General features: G+C 37.4%; 1 protein-coding gene across 1 annotated transcript; it reads left to right on the forward strand.

Annotated features, from left to right (window-relative positions):
• The first annotated feature begins 6 nt into the window (after positions 1-6).
• Positions 7-16,371, forward strand: LOC110068077 (dolichyl-diphosphooligosaccharide--protein glycosyltransferase subunit 2-like). The gene is made up of 24 exons (XM_089270611.1): positions 7-107; positions 1,378-1,571; positions 1,924-2,019; positions 2,353-2,464; positions 3,113-3,179; positions 3,631-3,706; positions 3,926-3,970; positions 4,462-4,551; positions 5,111-5,218; positions 5,379-5,447; positions 6,990-7,111; positions 8,939-8,998; positions 9,625-9,676; positions 10,212-10,303; positions 10,590-10,704; positions 10,784-10,873; positions 11,562-11,618; positions 12,001-12,051; positions 12,183-12,269; positions 13,115-13,210; positions 14,283-14,358; positions 14,858-14,895; positions 15,708-15,799; positions 16,270-16,371. The coding sequence occupies exons 1-24, from the start codon at positions 95-97 to the stop codon at positions 16,289-16,291; spliced, it is 1,920 nt and encodes a 639-aa protein (XP_089126737.1). The 5' UTR covers positions 7-94; the 3' UTR covers positions 16,292-16,371.
• The last annotated feature ends 5,090 nt before the right edge of the window (positions 16,372-21,461 follow it).

A 21,461-nucleotide genomic window follows, 5' to 3' on the forward strand; every position in this document is an offset into this window, starting at 1 on the left:
TAAGAACAAGAGTAGGGCCTGGTACAAAGTTCGATATTATCACGTGTTGCCTTTCATCCTCCTCCTCTTTCTCTTTGTACGACACGTCTTCAAGATGGCTGCACGAGGTTAGTAAAACACAATTCAGGGAGAATCAATCTCAGAAAATATATAATCACAATGCTTGACTGTTTATTCAATCCTATTTGAGCTGCGTTAAGATCTGGTGACCTATTCTACCTGAATGGATTTTTGGTTCATTGTAATTGCTCGCGTGTTTAATTTTTTGTACTGTGGCTTGAGATTTTGGAGTCTTGTATGGTTTTGCCAATTTATTTCAAGAATTCTCCCTCCAGAGAAGCGTTTGTAAATGGTATAAATTATACGATAAAGGTGCTTGTCAGAGTTCTTCAGTGAGGTAGAATTCGGTTTAAATATCATGGAGATTTTTATTGTTGCACTTTTAGTTAAGCTTAATTTGTATACAAGGAACTTAGAATACTGGGAGCTTTTGTTTTGTCTAGTTTGCCTGTAAACTAGGATCGATTGAAGGAAACGCTATACCACCTCGAAATTTCTATTCGAACGCCTCAATCAACTGTTGAACACAGAATCTTTATAGCGTGTGAACACAGTTTACTTTTTTCGGTGGAAAATTTTACACTTGAATCGTGTATTGCTGAGCTGCATTCGTTAAGGGTCTAAAAAATAATCAATTAAACCATTTAATGACGTTTTCATTTACTTGATATACTACTGTACTCTGCTACTATGCCTCGATGCTTTATTTGATTTAGAATAGGTAGCAAAATATTTCCTAGGTAGGCATGTATAGCATAATGTTTTGTGTTGTTTGATCATACCTAATAGTTTTTGTTGCTGTGGCTGTGCCAAGGTTTTGATATCTTGCTCTCTGCCATTCCCTCAAACCATCCTCAGCAACTCAAAAGACCTGATCTACTCAAAGTTACATTCTTGTTAAAAAAATTCTAAATTCAATGCTTTTTGTGGTTCTCGAAAATATACCTTATCAACTGTGCGGAGGGTTGATGAAGATATTTTCTAGGGAGGAATAAAAGTTCCAAAAGCCAAATTTGTTTTGAAGTTAAGTATGATTAATTAGCTGGAATTGCCAGAGAATGTAGGGGAGAACCCTCTGTGTCAGGGCTATCAATGGATATTTTTGCTGGAACTATGCAACATATTCCCCTGGGTTTTTAAAGTCACTATTATTTTCTATCATGTTGGGTTTTCAGCTAAGAATCTGAATGAACATCCAGCCAGAAATGAGTTTTTCACCATAACTATGTTTGAATAGGATTTCAACTTTATGATGTGAACAATATACATGTATAGACAAACTGTCTGTGTACCAGACTGATTTCTTTGTTTTGTCAGGTGCCTGTCTTCTTGTACTGCTGGCCTTCACCATCTATGCTGATGCTGTCTCTCTCTCTAATGTGCTAAGCATTGAGGACCAAAATCGATTAAAACAAACCTTCTATAATGCCATGCCATTCAAAGACCTGGAGACTGCAGGATATGCTGTGTTTACTTTAAAGCTTATGAAAGCTGAAGTGCCTCCAACACAGGTATTAAATGGACAACTGGTTGAAAAGTTTATTAACATGCTAATTTGAAGTAGGCATTATTTTACATTATAAATTGCATCAATCTGTCTAGGTTTGTACTTAGTTTGTGGGGTTTTACCTCAGTTGAGCTGATGACTTCAGAAAGATGCTACAGAAATCAATCTTATCTCCACCGAGATTTCTCTCAGCTATTTGAGATTTCTTGACTAAACATGAGATGACATGTGGAATTTAGTATCATCATAATGACCAATAACCAGATAACCAAAAAGTTGCTTTTAAGTGTTAGTTCACATTCTTGTTTAGTAACTGTGCTTTAAATATTTTTAATCCTTCTGTTAAATTTCAACAGGATGTTTGCAAGTTTGCGAAGGATAATGTTGATGGAAGCAGTGTAACGTCACTTTTCTATGCATCAGCTATCAGTAAATATTTAGGAAATTGTAAGGTGTGTATTACTAAGTGAGTTAATTTTTGTCCATTCCTGTCAGCCACAGGTAACATGGAATGAATACAATATGTCATTTGTGGGACATTAACTGATACTAATTGACAGATAGCTTTGATTGATAACTACTTGTAACTAAATATTGATTGTGATTCATTATCAAGTGAAATCAGACTAAGGGCTGCATTTCTTTATCACGTCATGACGTAAGAATTAGAAAGCAAAGTGTTGCACAGAGTTTGTTCACTTTTGTGTACTTTTCAGCATTCTATACATTTTTGGTATTTGTAGTTGGGATTTAACGTACATTTATCTCCTTAACTTTCCTTTTAGTTACCAGCTATCAAAGGTGCTGAAGTCACATTATCAGAGGCTGTAAAAGAAGGGTCAGAAATGACTACCTTGTTTTATGCTGTTGCAGCGCAAAATTTTTTAGGACTCAAAGGTGAGAGCAGTGTTATCAGGGGTTTCATTAAGGGCTTTGCCCCAGGCAAATTGATCGGCTGTGAGAACGATTTTGCCCACCTGGTTTGACCGTCTTCGTAAAGAAGTTCAGTTTAAAAACGTTTGTCCGTTTGTGAAAACCAGTTGCCCTCCTTCTGATAATGTAAATAGAACCCCTGTGTTAATTCCATTGGCTAAGTAAAATGAAATAAGTGGAAAATGTTTTTCTCATGCACCATTAATTGGGCTATGGGACTAATAAAGGTCATCTGATATGCAAAGCAGACTTTTGGTCTTATCACTGTGCCATAGTCTTTTTGTTCTTGTTGCTGCTGTCGGCTTACCATGGCTCCAAGTGGTGGGTAAGAGAAGTGCAACTCATGTTTTAATTGTTTTCTGCAACAAAATCTCAGTGCTAATATTACTTTAATTTTTAAATAGAATGTATTTTAAGACTTAGAAGGTTGGAAATATTGCTTCTACTGGTAGATGCCAGGGAGGGATGATGTAAAAGGAACCAGATTAGTTTCAAAGCAGGAAGTTACACTTGTTCATGTACTCTTACTTATAATTAATTTTGATCTGTAGTTCCCCAATATTGTAGACAGCCATGATTGTAATCCTGCTGGAATTTTTTTCCTTGCTGCAGTTGATACTGGTGAAGTGCTCAAGGCAGTGAGGGCAGCCATCAACTCAGATGAAGACAGTATCCTTGGGTAAGGAGAATATTCATCATTCATCATATCTGGGTAATTTTCTAACTGCCCTCTCTTCCCCTCCCAACTCTACCCCCACCCCTTTATCCACACAATCATCTTCTTAGATTCTACCGGTTGGTCTGTGTCTGAGCCCTAGCTGGCCGGGGCCATTGCTTGTGTTCTTGGGCAAGACACTTAACTCTCACAGTGCCTCTCTCCACCCAGGAGTATAGATGGGTACCCGCAAATTTAATGCTGGAGGTAGCCCTGTGATGGACTAGGATCCCTTCCAGGCGGGAGTAGAAATACTCCTAGTCACTCCCTGCTACAGAGAAACTGTGGATGCGTGCCAGCCTGATGGGCTACTTGGCTTGTATACAGACTTTACCTTACTTACATGCACATTGGAAAGTTAGAATTAAATTAAATGTTAAAACATTTTTTATTTTCTATATTATACTCTTTTCAGGGCAGCATATGCCATGCTTACTGCCACAAGGTTACCCAAGGGCACAGATGTGTCTTTTATTACTGAAATGATTGAGGTAATTATTTTTCAATTTTTTAATTATAATTTGCCGTTTATGAATCTATATTTACAAAATATCAATGTATAAGGCAAGGAAGTTCAGGGGAGCCAATAAGGCTTCTGTAAAGGACTATCTTAAAGTGTGTACTGGTATTTCAAGCTCCCATGTATGTGTGTGCTCGAGTATGTGTGCTACATGAGGTGCTTAACTCTAGCTTGAAATTTGTCTCTTTAGGATACTGTGGCCCAGGCTGACGAAGTTGATAACAGTTATTTACAGGTAATCTTTCTACATTGTATGACTGTTCTACTTGAACAACTTAAGTCGCAGTTTGGCATTAATAATGGGATTCACCCATTGCAAATGATTACGTGTATGTATTGTTTCATAAGCATTGCTCAGTTCAAAGCTGAGAGGGAAGGTGAATTCGACCTCTGCATTCATGTTGAAGTAGTGCTAAGACTTGCATCATTCAGTAAGAAAGAATTAGGAAAAAGTTCAGACCAGGGTTTTTTTTTTCCTTTTGTTATAGAGAAATCAACTCAGTTGAAGATCATGAATAAATGCAGTTGCAGTTTTGTTGAACTGCAAAAGTAAATAAACAGACTGTGAAAAGCTTTTTTGTGACATGGTCTGGTATTTAACTTTCTTTACTTTTGTTTTGCTTACGCATTCATGACACACCCCATGTACATGTAACTCTGGTGGTTTTGTTTCATTTTGAAGGAAGATTTAAGCTTGACCGTTGTTACTTTTTGATTGTTTTACAGTTTGAAGCTGGACTGTACCCTACTGCAAAAGTTGTGTATGCCACATACGCTCTGTCAGAATTTCTGGGAAAGGCTCCAGCTATCACGGAGGTAGGGATACTATCTTGTCATGCTGTAATGGATTGTGATCAGTGGACATACATGTATTTCCTGGCGGTAAAATAATTTTTTAGGGTATATAGTGGACCCAGGGGGGAACTCCCATGTGAAAAGGTCTGAAAAGTTGAATCAAACCCCTAAAGGAGATTAATGTAGGCATTGCTCAAGCTTCATTTAAGCTGTAAAAGATACCACTCAAAACAGAATAGGCTCGATTACCACCCGCTGTTCAGGAAAGGAGCCCGCACTGGTAGACTGGACTAGAGAGACTGGTGGAAATCAGGCCTAAAAATGGAAATAAGAGTGTTTCTTATTATTATTTCTTAGGGTGCACTCTGAAAGATACTTTGACAGCTAACAATAGTGTTGTTTCATCATGAGCACCCCAAGTGAGACCAGAATCATTAAGATTTATCCCCCTAAGTGAGGTGATGAGCATGTCTGACCTTTTCATATAGGATTCCCCCCACCACCCAGGATAGTTGGGTCATCAGTGTGGTGTTGTCATTTATAACTAGGAATTCATTTTTCATTGTTTTTTGCCTTTCAGGAGCAAGTAATCAAGTTTGTCAACTATCTCCTCTCACGAAAGCATGCACAATCCATGAAAGAAATAGGAGCTCTTTTGTTTGCACTTGATAAACTTGGCAACAATCCGGTGAGTGTTTTGGATTAACCATCACAAACAGATTTATCAGATATTAAGAGTAAAGTAATATTCGGTCCTGTGTTTACATTTTGCATTTGTGCACTGCTGTTAAGGTGCTCACAACAGATGTGTTGTGTCCAGGAAGTGACTTTTTCTTGTGATCTTTCAGTTCCATGTGCCAGTTGTGTTTCAGCTCTATGGCTCACCAGTTGTCTCTGATGACAAAAAGATGGTCAAGGTCTGTGAGCATTTATCCTTACTAATTTCTCTTGTAGAAGTTGTTTAACGTTTGAGGTGATGCTCTAGGAACACAATGTTGCATTAACTTTATTGTTCTTCTGTGTGTTGGTCTGCAAACTGTTCCAGTGCTCCAAGCTGTGACCATTTTGTTCGAACAGGCCGTCAATTTGGTGACCAGTGCAGAACAAAAGGCTGACTGCTCAACAACAAGGTTTTGTGGTATAATCACTAAGCCAAATGAATTCAACCACAATTTATGCAAGTTTGTCTTCTGTACCTGTTTCTTTTCTTTCTTTTATTTGTTTTCCTGAATAGTAGTTAAGACTGTTTAACAACAACAACAACAAAAAATAAAACAGTTGCAAGCAGAACTAATAGCACTGGAACATTCTTTGAATGATTTCAATGTGGATTCATTGTGGTCAGCAGTATTAGCTTCATGTTAAGTCGCACAAAGTATCTTTATTTGAAAAAGCTTTTGGCGACCAAATTTGTCTTAGGGCCGATTTACATGGTATGACTGTGTCGTATGTGACAAGCTCACGACAGGCCTATGACAGGAATTGTTTCATGTAAATCAAACCTACATCTTGCTTACGACTGTTGTATACGTCAAAAACAACGTAGGATTTTAAAACATGTTTTTTAGAACGCTGCGACAATCGTAGCCGAAATCGTTGGAAAATGACGTATTTTGTGACAAATTTCTACTGAGTAGGGGACGAAGGTGAAGTTTTCTTGTGTCAAAATGGTGGACGTCGTTGTTCTTGGCTGATTCACTTGAAGTTGTTTCTCAAAAAGTACTGAACAGATTAAAGCAAAAAATATCTTGTTATAAAGGTTTTTTTAAAGCACAGGACAGCTAAAATATCTGTTTACTGTTTGAAAGAACTTTTGCTCCGAAGATCCCAGTGCAAACTTTTACATATTTGATTTTATAAGTGAAAATGTTGTGTGCGTGTAAATGGTCTAAGTTGTGTCATGGGCCTGTTGTAAGCTTGTCTTATGCGACAAAGTTGTACCATGTAAATCAGCCCTTAGTGGCAACCATTTTACAGAAGGAGGTTGCAAAAAGCTGATTACTGAAAACCTTGAGCTTGGAACACTGTGTTCAGAACACTATAATTAATATTGAGCATGACAATAATATTGATAGTAAGGCAATGTAAACTACAGGTTTAATTACATGCAAGTGTTTAATTTTGACGCTTGTGCACTGGCAAAGCCCTGGCTAGCATTTTACTACATTTGTATTTCATGAGAGACATTTTTGTTTCCCAAAACAATGCCTGGAAATATTCCTTACTTGTCCAGCAACTAAAATAGTTTGTAAACAAGATACATTCATTTGTAAGCATGTTCTGTTTTTGTGACTGAGGTAATTCTATGATACATGTACATCTAGGTCGCTTCCCTTTGATTCAGCTTTCAAGTTCCTTGGGAAACAAAAAAGTTGAAAATTTTGTGTAAATATTGTTCCGAGTACAAGGTGCCAATGTTGATGATGTGTGAACTGACCATGTATTTAATATTATTGCAGGTCCGTGTCACTAATGTCATGGACAAGGCTTTTGGTAAAATGACTGTCACTGGTACTTCTGCCGAGGATATAGAGGGAACCACTGTCCTTAGCAACAAGGTCTTCACTGCTGGCCCTGACAAGTAAGTCATAAACCTTTAAAATTTCTCACTAATTGATTTCTAACTTCTGATTTTAGCATCAATTTATTACTAAGTTGACAGGTAAGGAGAAGATAGAATGGAAGTCATCAATTCAGGAATGCTGACTATTATCGGAACGCTAACATCAAAACAAAAATGTACCATATCTCTACAAACTTGAGGAGAATAATTATTATTTTTATTAAACAGTGTCAAAACACAAGTTCGCTTTGAATTCAAGATTTTGATAATTGTTGTAGTTAGCTAACTTTAAAATGAAAGGTTAAAAAAATTAAAAAATTATAATAGTTGCCAAACGTTTTTAAAATTAATATTAAGTTACATGTACTGTATCTTCAACAATAAACTGATTGGGGAAAAGATTAATGACTTTTTGCTATAAATATTTTAAGGTTTTTGTGCAATTTTTTTCAAATTTACAATGTGTTCTTGTGAGACATAATTTAAGGCCCTATGCATAATAAATAAAATAAAAATATCTCACTGCAGTGACTTCATTATAATTGAGACAGATCTTGGACGTGGCATGTTTGCAGCTCATAGGTAACGTGCATTGTCTGCAAATGTATGGTAAATTAGAAAACAGCGACTTTTAATTAACTCAGGTTTTCTCTTTGTTTTAAATAAAATGCTTGCAGAGCTGCAGTACAAAAATAACCAATACCAAGTTTTAAATATTAAATCTTTTTTCTGAAATAACATTGTTAGCACTAACTTATATGAAAACTTTGGAAAACGTTAATCTTCAAATGAACATTTTGAAAGGCCCTTGAAGCAAGACTCTGTGAAGCATAGCTTTGATTAGCAACTAACTGAGAATTAAACGTAAATGAACTAAATCTTCAATAGATTTAAAAACCATTTAAAAATATGATCTAAATGATCATTTAACTAATGACAAGTATTGGTGAACTTAACTAAAATTAATGTTATAACTGTATTTACGACATAATGATAAATGATACCATGTTTCCTGATTATATGGCAATCTTGAATTAATGGGTGCTCTTTAAAGAAGAGTTGTAAATAAGCACCTCAAACACAGGTACAAAAAGCTTAGGTACTACAGCAAAACATATGTGGGTTTAATGAGTTAAAATGTTGGGTCAAAATGCACTGAAGAAGTCAATAAACACCAGGTTTACCCGTCCAACTTTGAATTTAAAGCCAGGGGAGGGGATAAATCACAAATATGTGGCCCAGAGAAATGAGATCTGTAGCGTCATGTATAAATCACTTTGTCTAAAATAATATAAAAATTAACAATAGGTTCCATTTGGCAGGAAAATATGCTCGGATATTTGTCTGCAGCCATAATCTGTTCTGGGAAGTGAACAGTTGTTTTCTGAAATAACAAGTCGCCTGTTACCTCATGGAAGACTGTTCACTTCTTGCGACAAGTAATGTCCAAGGACAAATACACTGTATCCGAGCATATTTATACATGAAATGGAAGCTATTTTGTTTATTATTCTTCAAATATTTTTTGGAACACACAGTTTTGAAAATTGGGGATTATCGCACAGATATTCCCTAATGTTAGCTGGGGAACGTTTAGTTATGTGACACATCTAGACCAATCACACACAAGCTAAAATACTTGATATTTTATAATAGTACATGTATGTAGAAAACTTAATCATCGCCATTGACATTACTTTGTGATATACATGCAGCAGCCAGCCAATCAGCATATGCTTTATATTTGCACAGTGTATTTATTTGTGATTTATAAAATGTTTTTACGTAGTGAATAGGCTAAATATTTATTGGGTATTCAACGTTACTTTCTTTGTTTAAAATTAGTTATGAGTTGAATTTCATGACATCCAAGCCAGGACCTGGAGTTTACACCATCAACATCAGGTCAGATTATGTCTCATAGACAGAGATCTAACCTAATGAAAGTTAGTGGAAAGTTTACTGAAAAGATCTAAACACCTTCAAAAGTTGTCAGAATTAGCTTGTGACAGGAAACATTCTACAGAGCAGTAAATGTAATAGGCAGTTAGAAACATTAGCACAATAGCTGAAAAGTTACAATTTGGCTACCTTGCTTTCTTGTTTTAGAATTAAGTTTCCATCCTGTGCAATTGTGTACATAACATCTTGCCCTCTGGCTTAATACCTCAATAAAAACATTTGGACCTTAAGCACAGGATACAGCCTTCTTAACTGAAAACAGTGATAGTATTGTCAAATAATTTTAAACAAAAATACAAAATTTATACATGTAGTAGAATTGTCAAATACTTGTTGAAAAATAGTTTGTGTTAAGTCTGACACAGCATCTCATCCCAGTCAAAAGACTCTTCATAGGCCTTTCAGAATTCAACAGCAAACATGTTGAGCTTTGTGCTTAAAGTCCTGACAGTTTGCAAATTCAAGATGTTTGCAGTCTGGCCTTCTACTGCAGATGGATTTCCAACTACACATTCACAATTTCAGTTATATTATTAGTGGTAATGTTTCTGTCAATTAAACAATTTTAGTGCCAAGCCACATAAGGAGGACAAGCGTCTTCTGGGAACAACCAGTGGTCAGGTAAAACACAATTATATTTCTTCCTGAATTCAGGGGTTCCATTAACATCTTCAGTAGGAGGGCATCTGGTTTTCACAGTTGGGCAAAACGTTTTGAACTGAACTTCCTTAGAAGAAAACCTCTCCTCTAGATTGTCAAACCAGGCAGGCAAAATCATCCTTACAATTTGCGCAGTTACCAGCCCTCAATGAAACCCCTGTGTATCATATAAGTCATTTGTGCCTTGTGTGCAATTTTGGTTTTGGTTTGATATTATCCAAAGCAGTTTTCTTCTATGTTCCAAAATCACATGTTCATTACAATAACCTGAACCACAGAAAATTAAAAATCAGACTGGTTGGTTTCTTTTTTAAAAAAATAATTACTCATCGTTGGCGTCACTTCTCTGTCATCTGGAAAAAGGATTTCAAGCATTTGATATCAGGAAGTATTTTTTTTATTGGAAGAACATCCATGTTCAATCAAGTGAGATCAGATACTTAAGTTTCTGTTGAAAATCTGTTAAATTTTTTGGATTATCTATTTTCTGTTGCAGGTGAAAGTCAAAGTTGTCACAAAGGTCAATGTAGAAGACGTAGAGTTGTCAGTTGTTGACAAAGAGCAGAACATCAAATCCAAGACTCTCAGGTAAATTTTTATATATCTATACAAATCAAAGCATTGTTTTCCTGCACATCATTCTCTTTGCTGAGGATTTTGCTAAATTCAAAACTTTGATGTGAAAGTTTAGTGAAAGCAAAATAGGCTGTGAGATTAAATGGTGTGTTCGTGAATGTACTTGGAGAAAAGAATTGCCTTTGTGCGGCAAAGTGGGTTCAAAATCACATACAAGCTACCCTCTTCCAAGTGCAATGTCTTGCTATAAAGCAGCAGTTGTAAATGGGGTGTTTCTGAATATTTTTTTTTGTTACAGTGTCAAGTATCCTACTGCTATTACCAGCGTGATTGAAGCCGACTACCATCAGAAAGTAGTGATGAAGTTTTCACTGAAGAGTGAATCATCTGGAGAACTGTTCACCCCTCATCAGGCAAGAAGGGATCAGTATCAAAATTTACTACCTTTCTTGAGGGATAGCAGTTTTTTTAACCTTTGTTTTATTTTTACAGGCTTTTGTTAGACTCACCAATCAGAAAACAAAGCAAGAAATCTTCTTTGTTGCTGAGCCCGAGCCAAGCAAGGTGTTCAAGTTTGATTTGGTGAGTGCCAGCTGTGATTACTATGTAACTTTTCTCACCCTTTTACCAACAATTTCTGATCACTTGAGAAAAACTGTCTTGATTGCAAAGTGAAATTCTCATGAGGTGCAATATAGGAATGTTTTTGCAAAACAGTGAGGATCATTTAGATCCTGAACTAGGGAATTGAACTTGGGTGTAGCAGTGATGACTTTCAAATTTTTCTTTACCATTTTGTAACTCATATGAGCAGCTGAGTCAGGAGTGTACGTTATGGCTTGTTATCTGCCGCTAATTGTAGGTCTGCATGTATTGCAGACCTATAATGCACATTGCACAATGTTGTTGTTTCTGTAAAAAAGGTAAAGTCTGCATATGAGCCAAGTGGTCCACCAGGCCGGAGCTTATTCCCATTTCCGTAGCATGAAGCGACTAGGAGTATTTCTAGGGATGCTAGTCCATCGTAGGGTTACCCTCAGCATTAAGTTCGCCGGCACCCATTTATACAACTGGGTGGAGAGAGGCACTGTGAGAGTCAAGTGTCTTGCCCAAGAACACAACACAGTGCCCCCGACGAGGGCTCAACCTGGACCGCTCAATCCGGAGATGAGCACACTAACCATGAGGCTACCGCTCCTCCCACAATGTTGTTGGTTCTGTAGTGTAAGATTATTACAATCTTATGACATCTGGTATTAAATATGTTTAGGATGTTGGTGCCACTGCCAAAGACTCCTTTGGTTCACTTTCTGGAAAATACAAGATGGTGAGATAAATAAAGTTTTTGCTCAAATTATTGTTTTTGTGATTTTTTTTTTTTTTCATGTAGACTTCATGTTGACTGTACACAACATACAATGTATCTTCCTTTTGATGACGCGTTTTAAACTCGAAATGTCAAATGACGGAATGGATTATGGCACCTAAGCAATGTGGGGTATGGTTAACCCATATAATTATAGAGAGCTAATCATCTTCTATTTTGGCTAACCTGAGCGCTATTTAGGCTTTAACATCATGACATTTTGTTATTTTGCCATTTTGTGTCTTTAACACACCCACCTTTTGAAATGTATTTCCCTTTTGTTGATTGACTTTCTGATGACAAGTCTACAATACAGTAACATTCTTGTTTTTTTCTTTTCAAGGACCTCATTGTTGGAGATGCTGTTATTCAGAACCCTTTTGAGTGGAATGTCGTAAGTGTTATTCATTCCTGTTATTGTGTTATTGTGGTCTGTTTATGTAACCTAGTCAAGGAAAACTGGGAAAACAAATGCCACAAGTGTTTTTGATTTATGAAGGAAATCGTTTTACTTTTTTTATTCAGGGTGTTCTGTCATTAACATTTGGTGAAGACGCAGCCAAACCAAGCAAGGACAAGGATGCCATGTACAGTGCTAGACCTGAAATCGAGGTACTGCTTTTGTTGCTAAGACCAGCACCCTCTCAGTTAACCCCAGGGTTCTCACGAACCTTGAATGTCTTCTAGTGATCTTGAGTTTGAAAAGGTCTTGGAAGTCAGTGAAAAGTACATTGGCTCCATGAAAAACCTTGAAATTTGAAGGAGAAGGAGCAAGATGCCAAAAAGCTTACATAAATCAATCAATCAATCAATCAATCAATCAATCAATCAATCAATCAATCAATCAATCAATCAATCAATCAATCAATCAATCAATAAATGAATAAATAAATAAATTAATTAACTTTGTTTAATGAGGGTAACACACAACAGTCTTACGACTGACAAACCTGTGGCCCTCAAATTCCCGATCGAATTGGAATTAAGAAATGTTGATTTTTAGAAATGTTGATTTTTAGCTCAACGAAACAATTGTCCACATAGTGAAAGAACTAGTCTTAGACTTTAACGATTCTGTCAGGTATCCCTTAAACCAGAGCATCTAGTGTCACTTTCTAATGATATTTTTCTAGTTGATGAAGTCCTTGAAAAATTTGAATTTTTGTCCTAGAATGTCCTTCAAAAGTCCTTGAATTTTTAGTCCCAAAAAAGAGTATCAACTTTGTTACTCTTATCATTGCAAATTGGTCAACCATACCTCTGTTAAAGTTGTTAAGGCACGATGCATACTAAATAGATAAAAAAATATATGTCTAAGGTAATCCAGTCGCATCTACTAACTGGTCTAAGGCAGGCTACACTTGCATGCTGTTACCCTAAAACATACCGGTCTTAAAAATAATTACATGAAGCGTTCCATAGAACTTCTGTCAATTGGTTGTTACTGTTTTCTCCAGCACATGTTCCGCATTCCAGAGAAGCGTCCTCCAAAGGCTGTGTCCACCGCCTTCACTGTACTTGTTTTCCTTCCACTCGTTATTATGCTTATTGTGGTGAGTATTGTACATTGAGTTTAGTCTTCAGTTTGTCTTAATTAACACATTTTCCATATCTGACCCAATGCATTCATCGCCATGAATACATGCAGAACTGCATGTTCATTTACCTTGTTGGAAAACTTCGTTATATCTCTACAAACTTGGTGTTAAAATTCTGTTTGCTGAATAAAAAGTTACCAAAAATTATTGTTTGTACAAGTCGGTAGATTTGTTGTTAGCTGTGATGAACGAGGTGAAATGTGAAATAACTTGCATCATTCCGTTCAGAATTGTTGTTAGTTTGTGAGGTTTAACCTCAGTTGAGCTAATGACTTTGGAAAGATGCTACAGAGATTAATCTTATCTCCACCGAGATTTCTCTCAGCTCTGTGAGATTTCTTGACTAAACATGAGATGACATTTGTTAAGTGGATTTAACGTTGAGGGAGCATCCTGGTGGCAGTTGCAAAACTGGATTCAAAGTGACAGTCACAGATGTCAATCAAAACTTGTAAACCAATCAAAATTGAACTCGAAGCTAAGAAGACAGGTGAACAGTGAAAAGCGCGGGAACACAACTTTGCGGCCATTGACTGCATACTAAGTCCTCCTCCACGCTACGCCGCAGGGATTTGAAAACGTAACTTTATTTTTACGGTTAGGCCTTCCGTCCACACTAATCCGTCACGAAAACGGATGCTTTTCGAAAGCACCCTTCAAACCGGAGGAATTTAAAAACCCCGGCTTTGCGCTTTAGTGTGGACGGAGAACATTTTGAAGACGAAGCTTTTTGAAAATGATTACGTTACTACAATCGTGATATTCCTCTGTCAGGGTTTTACTCAAACACAAACTCAGAATGAACGGTGATTGTTGCGTTTTCAAATTTTTTTCGGCGTGGTCTGCACGGGGCCTAAATGCTATAGCATGTTGCGCGTGTTCAGTCAACCAATTGTGAAACCCAACAAACGGCAGATTAAACCAAGCGTTTTAAAGTTATTCAAAATGCCGCTCCATAAAGCCTGTACTTTAACATTACTGTATTGTCGCAACACGTTCTAAGAAGTTTCCTGTGATTTACTTGCAGTGGATCAAGCTGGGAGCGAACCTATCGAATTTCCAGTTTTCTCTTGGATCAATTGTCTTCCACTTAGGACTGGGTGGTAAGTTTAAACTTTGTTCATTGCATGATGGGCAGTAACAGCGAAATTCTGTTTTACCTAACTTCAATTTGGGAAATAAAGATTCTGTAAGTAACAACTGGGCTCCGCCGTGTAAAAAGTGCGACTTTTTGATGCGAATTGCGAGATAATAAGCTATTAACGAGTTTCCTTTTGCCTCTTTGTCAAAACAAGTCTTCTTGTGGAACCATTCATATGAAAATGGTTCCCACCTTGGCTTCATTTTCGAGATCAAACTAATTTTCATATGAACGGTTTTGCACGAGGACTCGTTTTGAAATCGAGGCGCAACGTAACTCAGAAATGGTCTATTGCTAAGAGCTGTTTCTATAATACAGGTGTGGGGGTTAAACTATACCAGAAGTGATTCGTTTCCCCATCAATTTTCTTAAATTTATGGTCAGTTTACTTTAGTTTACTTGGGTTGTTGCAGAAAGATGATTATTGATTGATTACAATATGATATTTTTTTTCCTTTCAGGTATATTTGTACTATACTACTGTTTCTTTGTCAGCCTGGTATGTAATTCTTTTTAACTGTGATTTATAGATTTGTTATGCTGTTATGTCCCGTGTTAAAGGTGAAATACTTTATGACAATAACCTTTTGCTGAGAAATGAGTTCAAAAGCGAATTTTGAGTCGACTAGGGTGAATTTTGAAACCACCTTACATCAATCTTTGCTAAAATTCTAACTGTTGTGGATAAATAGTTATAAATAATTGTTGCTGGCATAAGCCTGTAGATTTTTTGTTAGCTGTGGTGGACAAGGTGAAATGTGAAATAACTTGCATCAGTCCGTTCAGACTTGTTGTTAGTTTGTGAGGTTTGACCTCAGTTGAGCCAACGACTTTGGAAAGATGCTACAGAGATCAATCTTATCTCCACCGAGATTTCTCTCAGCTTTGTGAGATTTCTTGACTAAACATGAGATGACATTTGATAAGATGGAAGGGAATGGATGCAAACACTTGTAATCATAGTTCACTGATAGAGTTGTTGGGAAACCTTTGTGAGCGACTTTCGGTTTCCTTCACGCAAGGAGCCGAAAACCAGTGCAAAATTTTCTGTCCAATCAGCGTTAAGATTTCCACCTTCCAGCCAATCAAATGCAAACGTGCTTTCTTTGCAACCAGTCGGGGGCTAAGCCCAAACCAATCGCGACAACGCGTGCGGCTTTTTTTTTTCCCGCGCTTGGCACCCGCTTCATATTTTTGCTTGGCTTTCTGATTGGTTCAGTGAGTTTGGTCTTCCTGACAAAATGAGATCACTCAAGTATTTCATACGGTTGTACTGTGGTGTGACTTGAATTGTTTTTTGTTTCCTCACAGAACATGTTCACCACTCTTAAAATCTTGGCTGTCATTGGTGGCCTCACGTTCCTTGGCGGCAACAGTCTCTTGAGCAACATCGCAGCCCGCAGGTGAGCTGGTGACAAGACTTTATCCCTCTCCTCCCCTGTGTCAATAAGAAACAGAATCGGGAAGGAAACTCTTATGTGTACTCGAAATATGTTAAGTCACAAAGTGACCTTGCAGCTTAAGAAAACTACAAAATAACAACTCAATGAGATTTGGAAACACTTAAGATATAACAAGAAACTAGAAAGGACCAAGGATGGATAAGACTGGTGAAGATTGAGAAGGATTACAAGCGAGGAACTTGGCAAATGTTCACAAAGCGCCATTCGTAGATTGGAGTCATCGAAGAAGTCTTCTTGAGAAATAAATCGGTTTCCCGCAATATAATTTGTTGTGTCCAAGTTGGGTTTAGTTCATTGATATGCATGGACGAGACATTTACATTGTTTAAAGCGTTTTCGATTACTAACCCCTCTCCCTCTCCCTCGGCCAAAAACGTAACTTTCTTTTTTCTTTCCATTTTTTTTTTCAGGGGAAAACGTCCTGCGATGTAAAAGAATTAGGCTTGCTTTATATTGTTCATTTTTACGAAGTGCTCATTGTTCAATAAAGTAATTCTTTAAAATAATGATAACTTGTCTCAGCCTTGTCAGTGGTATGGGAAGCAGATTAAATCGCACTATGTGAAAGAACTTACTTTGTTTCTGTAACGTTTTGGCTTATTTAAAACTTCTGTCATGTCCTCTTGACCTCATCCCCAATCTTAAAAGATGATTTCCACCCTAGTATAAAACCAGCATGTGCAGTAAGGAACGAAGACTGGAGGTACGAGATTGGATGATTTCCAGTCCGTTCTGCGCAGCCTCAGAACCCCAATGTTTGTGAGTCTCGCTCGTTGGAATGCGAATCGAACACACAAATACCTTATCTTCGAAGCATCTTAAATTTTTTTTCCAACAGTTTCTTTGATTTTGACAGCTACGAAGGTGTTCCACTTAGTGATGTCAGACAGAACGAAGCATAAAGCTTCGCATCCATAATGGCGGTTGACACGAAACTTTAAATTTACTTCATGTAAGTAGTTAGCGAAATGTTACATTTTGTGACATCTTACATGAATTAAAACATAAACGCAAACAACCTCGAGTGTCAGAAGCACCTCATTCTTGGAACGAGGTTGCTTTTCAGTGATTTCAGTTTCAAGTGAGGTTTCTCACCCCTAACACCTGGCTGAGGCCGAAGAGGACTGGGGCCGTGTCTGGAAACTCGACTGGTGTATTAAATCTTAAACCTGATAGAAGTTTTAAATCTATTCGCTTTTTCCTTCTCAGAAATTTTGTTTTTCCTCTGCTACTTCTTACCAACCCAAACAGAGTTATTCTGTCAACAAAACATGTTAATTTGAAAGACGATGCTGGTGTTCACGATAAAGGACTTCCTTCCCACGAGGCATAAACCGTGATCACAGATTTTGAAGAGGATGCAAATTGATGATAGCATAAAATCTCACAGGCCAGACGTTTTCATGTCGAAAATATTCACGGTTGCCGGCAAATATCACTGAAAAATTAATTTGAGGATGTGTAGTGCGGAGAAGGTTTCGGAAATTAGTAACAGATTGTCGCACGCACAATCACTGAACCACCCGCGATGTTTTCGTAAACCCTTAAAACGTGACTGAGCTCACGGCGAACAAAGTTTTTTTATTCGTTTGAAAAGATTTCTCTGATGTCATGTTTCGATTAACAGCGATCACTGATCACTGCAACCTTTTGATTATTTGTTTGCTATTCACGGCGCCGTAATCAGAACGTATTTTGTCTGCACACAATAAGAAAAATAGAAGAAGAAGAAGAAAGAAAAGACAGACCAGCTGATAAGTTTTTAGTAAAAAACGCTTCGCGCGACTAGCCTCGTTCCCAACAAGACTGGTATTGGTACAGTGCATTCAGTATAATGTATATAGTGCATTCTGTGTTTTAATTATTACAGTGTGGTTAGCTTTTAACAAGTGCAAATCGTTGAAATTAAAAATTTTTGTTTTAGTGTTTCAAATGAGCAATAGTCATTTCTTGAGATGCGGATTACGTGTAGCGAACTTCAGAATGAGAGATTCTTATGTTTATTTATTCTGTAATTAAATTTACATTTGCAAATTGATTAGATTTCGATCCAGATATAATTTTCACAATTTTGACGCGCAGATGCGCAGACAAATAATATCAACACCAATGCATCGATTTACGTTTTAATCCTTTGAAAATGTTTTTTTGCTACAGTGCTGCGCGTCATTTATCTTCACTTAATCTGTTAAAAAAATAATCTGCAAAAATAAGCCGGATGAATTCATGAGTTGATGAAATGAATTGCAACATTTACAAAAATCAAATCTTCTTTTAGGCTGCTTAAATTTAAATGATTTTGTTGGAAATTTATGCAACTCTATATAATACGGAGTTCAACCTTTTCCACTCCTTTGAAATTATTAGTTTTTACTTAATTCTTTCTTTCCGAAAAAAAAAAATTATCTTTTTGAAATCCAAATGTTTTTCTCCTCAATGTCTGATTTGCTTTATGGAACAATGAATTTAATTGTCACAATTGCTGTTAAATATTTCGAAACATTTTGCATCTCCCAGAAATCGAAAAGTATAGAAATAATAATTGTTCGAAATTCAGTTATTATGTTTGATCTTTCCGTAAAAAAAAAAAAAATTTGGAGAGTTTATAAAAATGCAATGTACAATGTTTATCATGTCAGTTTAATCCCCTACGGGGAAATTTTGCCCCTATAAATATCAACACGAGTGGTTTTTAAATTCAAAACACTTTATTTGCCGAAAAAAAAATCATATTACAGCGAAGACACTACAAATTCAGGTGGTAGTATGACTGTGCGTTCATAGTTGCTTACAAAATGATTTTATCTTAAAATAACAAGACAATAAATCTATAAATCTCGACATCAGCACAAAACTAAGTCGCGTAAAGTTTATCAATTGACATGATGTCCTCTTGACCTATGATCTGGAAATTTTGGTCGACGAAGAGGTGTTATTTTCGCAATAGAGAGGAGCGGCTGGGAGACGCCATCTGTAGTTGGCGTGGCATTCGAAGGAGACCTTTTAGAAGATGTGTGCGACTTTTTGGAAGACGAGGAAAGTTGTTGAGGGAGGGCATTGCCAGATGTGCCACTGTCTGAAATGTCCCTGTCATTTGCAAAAATCGATGTTAAAACCGTCATTCTCTGACTTTCTTTTGCAGTGAAATCTGAGCGCCCTGGATTGCTAGGTCGGTTATCGCGTATATCGACATTCATCTCGCCTTTACAGTGCTTTGTTTTCCTCCTTTCAAGTTTCTTTTTGAACTCAATACTTGCTAACGTTATTCCCCTGGTCGGCCACGAGGAAGACCTCGAAGGCGCAACAAATGAACCGCTGTTAACAAACACGCCAGCTTTGGAGAAGCTTCCTCGCTGTGAGTCCGCGCGGTTGTTTATTCGAGGCAACAAGGGAGACTTGGGTAACACAGAGCGTCTTCTTGGAGCGGTCGTCATAGATTTTATCATGGCAATGGCTGTGATTGCTTCTTGAGAGGTTTCGTCGTAATCCATATTTCAGAGTTCTTTCGTATTTTGAATTTGTTTCCGTCGATATCAGGCTTCAGCCGGTTCGCTTCGTTTCCGTGTGGTATCTGGCGAAGCGTGCAATTTGCCGATATTTTCCTGCCGTTCGCACTTATCCTAAGATTCACACAGCCTACCACTCGGCTTCAGTTCCCTTTCTTATCGCCGACTTGACGTAAATTGCATTTGTTTTCCGACAACTTGTGCTCCAGGCAAACTATTGACAGGCTTGAAAACGTGCACTGATGATTTCTCCAGTTAATTCAGCGCATTCACTAAGCAGTAATTTTTATCCTTAGCACAATTGTCCCTTTTGCCGGCATTGTTTCAGCAAAGAATATAAAAGTACTTTTTCAGCAATACGGAGGAAATTGGTTTGCCTCGCGGAATAATTATGAAAATTTATACTGCTTGAATTTCATAAACTCGGCGCTGACTCGGCGCAATGAAATCCCTAGAGGTCAAATAAATTTGCAAATAAGTTGTGGACTGATATGTCTGGCAGACAGCGAAATACACAGTTGCCTCCTTGGCTTGTTATAATTATGTTATTAAAAAAAAATATATATGTTTGAAGTAATTCCTCGCAGCTGTAGAGGTTGTCAACCAGACTGTCATTCAAGACTCACTTGAATGGTTTCCTTGTTAGCTGGTACTTGAGTAGTCTTCTAAATCTGTGAATATTTTTAGGTAGAATATTAGGAAAAAATGATGTTTCATCTCAGGTAGAGCGCTTTAAGGCTGGTCTGCTTGGAAATATAAATTCATTTTATTTCATGTCACTACACTTTCATCTCGATCTACTCCTTTCATCTCGAATTGTGCAATCTAATAGAAGTATTACATTTGTTTCCAATTTACGGTCTTTTGCAGCTTGTCAAAGACTCGAACAAGCAGTAAATGAACACTACAATATACCTTTATGTCAACTCCTCAGAATTGTTTCCAGGCAGCAGTAGCACAGTGACATGCAGCTTCTAACGGAAATTAACTTCTATTCATTACAATTATATCCTCGTATAAGATTCTCATAATTGTCATTCTCCAATCACAACAAAGCACGAGTACCCTGAAGGTTTGTTACGTCATGTCACAAGAGAACCATGGGATTGCTGTGAAATCGTAAGTGTTCGGCCAGCTGTTCGTCTTTCATCCGCGCTCGTGTCAGAGAGGACCTTAGGGCGAGGATCAGGAACCGTAATGTCCCCAATAATGATGACCGCGGGGTACTCCCACATAAAACGGACGGAGGTGCTCGTCGGAAATTTTGAAAAGAACCCCTGGCTTGAATTTTTTTCACCCCTAAGAGGTACCAATTCTAAAACAACGCATTAACTGTAACTTTAATAGTTTTGAATGGCATTGAAGACGCCTGCTTCGAATACCTTCTGCTCATAAAGTTGATCATTAAATATCTCCTGCTATATATTTTTTTCAGCTCAATGCCCTAGAGGGTACCGCAAAAGCTCCAGTTGTGGTTCTTATAAGACTGAACAGCCTAAGAAGTACCAAAACCGGTACGAGCACCCCTTCCGGCATTCAGGTCAGGGGAGGCACTGCAAAAGCTAGTCACAGGCTAAAGAATAGACCAGGTTATTTCTTCTTTTTTCTCCTGAGGCTTTTTTCAAATCACAACAATTCGGAACGATTTCTGTCGCCGATACTAGCTATTCAAAAATTAGAGCTAAGCTAAAGTCTCATGTAAATATAACAGGCAGTAGAGCGGTTTTCAATAGGTCATTTTCGTATTCTCGGTAATGGACTGGAACTAGCTCGCAACTGAAGTTAATGCATGGAGTCTTTTCAAATGCAAATGACATTAATCTCTTTTTAATGATATTCTCCCGTACGAGCCTCCATTGCAAGCTAGTTCCAGTCCAATACCGAGAATACGAATATGGTCTATTGAGAGTCATAACACCAAAACCAAAGTAATGTATGATTACTTTCGACGCTTAACTGAAAACCAGTCTATTGTGGCCAAGTACCAAGCATTGTTAAGTGAACTTTAATAAATATTAAATTCTTGCTAGTTTCCTCGGTTATAGCCTGTTCCAGACTCTCGATCGGTAGTTGGGGACGAGCGAAAAAAAGAGGGC

The sequence above is a fragment of the Orbicella faveolata genome, unplaced genomic scaffold (assembly GCF_042242905.1).
Source record: "Orbicella faveolata isolate gen_17 unplaced genomic scaffold, um_ofav_v1 contig_34, whole genome shotgun sequence".
Classification (NCBI taxonomy): Eukaryota; Metazoa; Cnidaria; class Anthozoa; order Scleractinia; family Merulinidae; genus Orbicella; species Orbicella faveolata.

Excerpts from the sequence above, each read along its gene's own strand:
- LOC110068077 (XM_089270611.1), top strand. Across the intron at positions 5,219-5,378 it reads ATAAACTTGGCAACAATCCG|TTCCATGTGCCAGTTGTGTT; the intron begins GTGAGTGTTTTG and ends GTGATCTTTCAG. Across the intron at positions 11,619-12,000 it reads TTTCTGGAAAATACAAGATG|GACCTCATTGTTGGAGATGC; the intron begins GTGAGATAAATA and ends TTTCTTTTCAAG.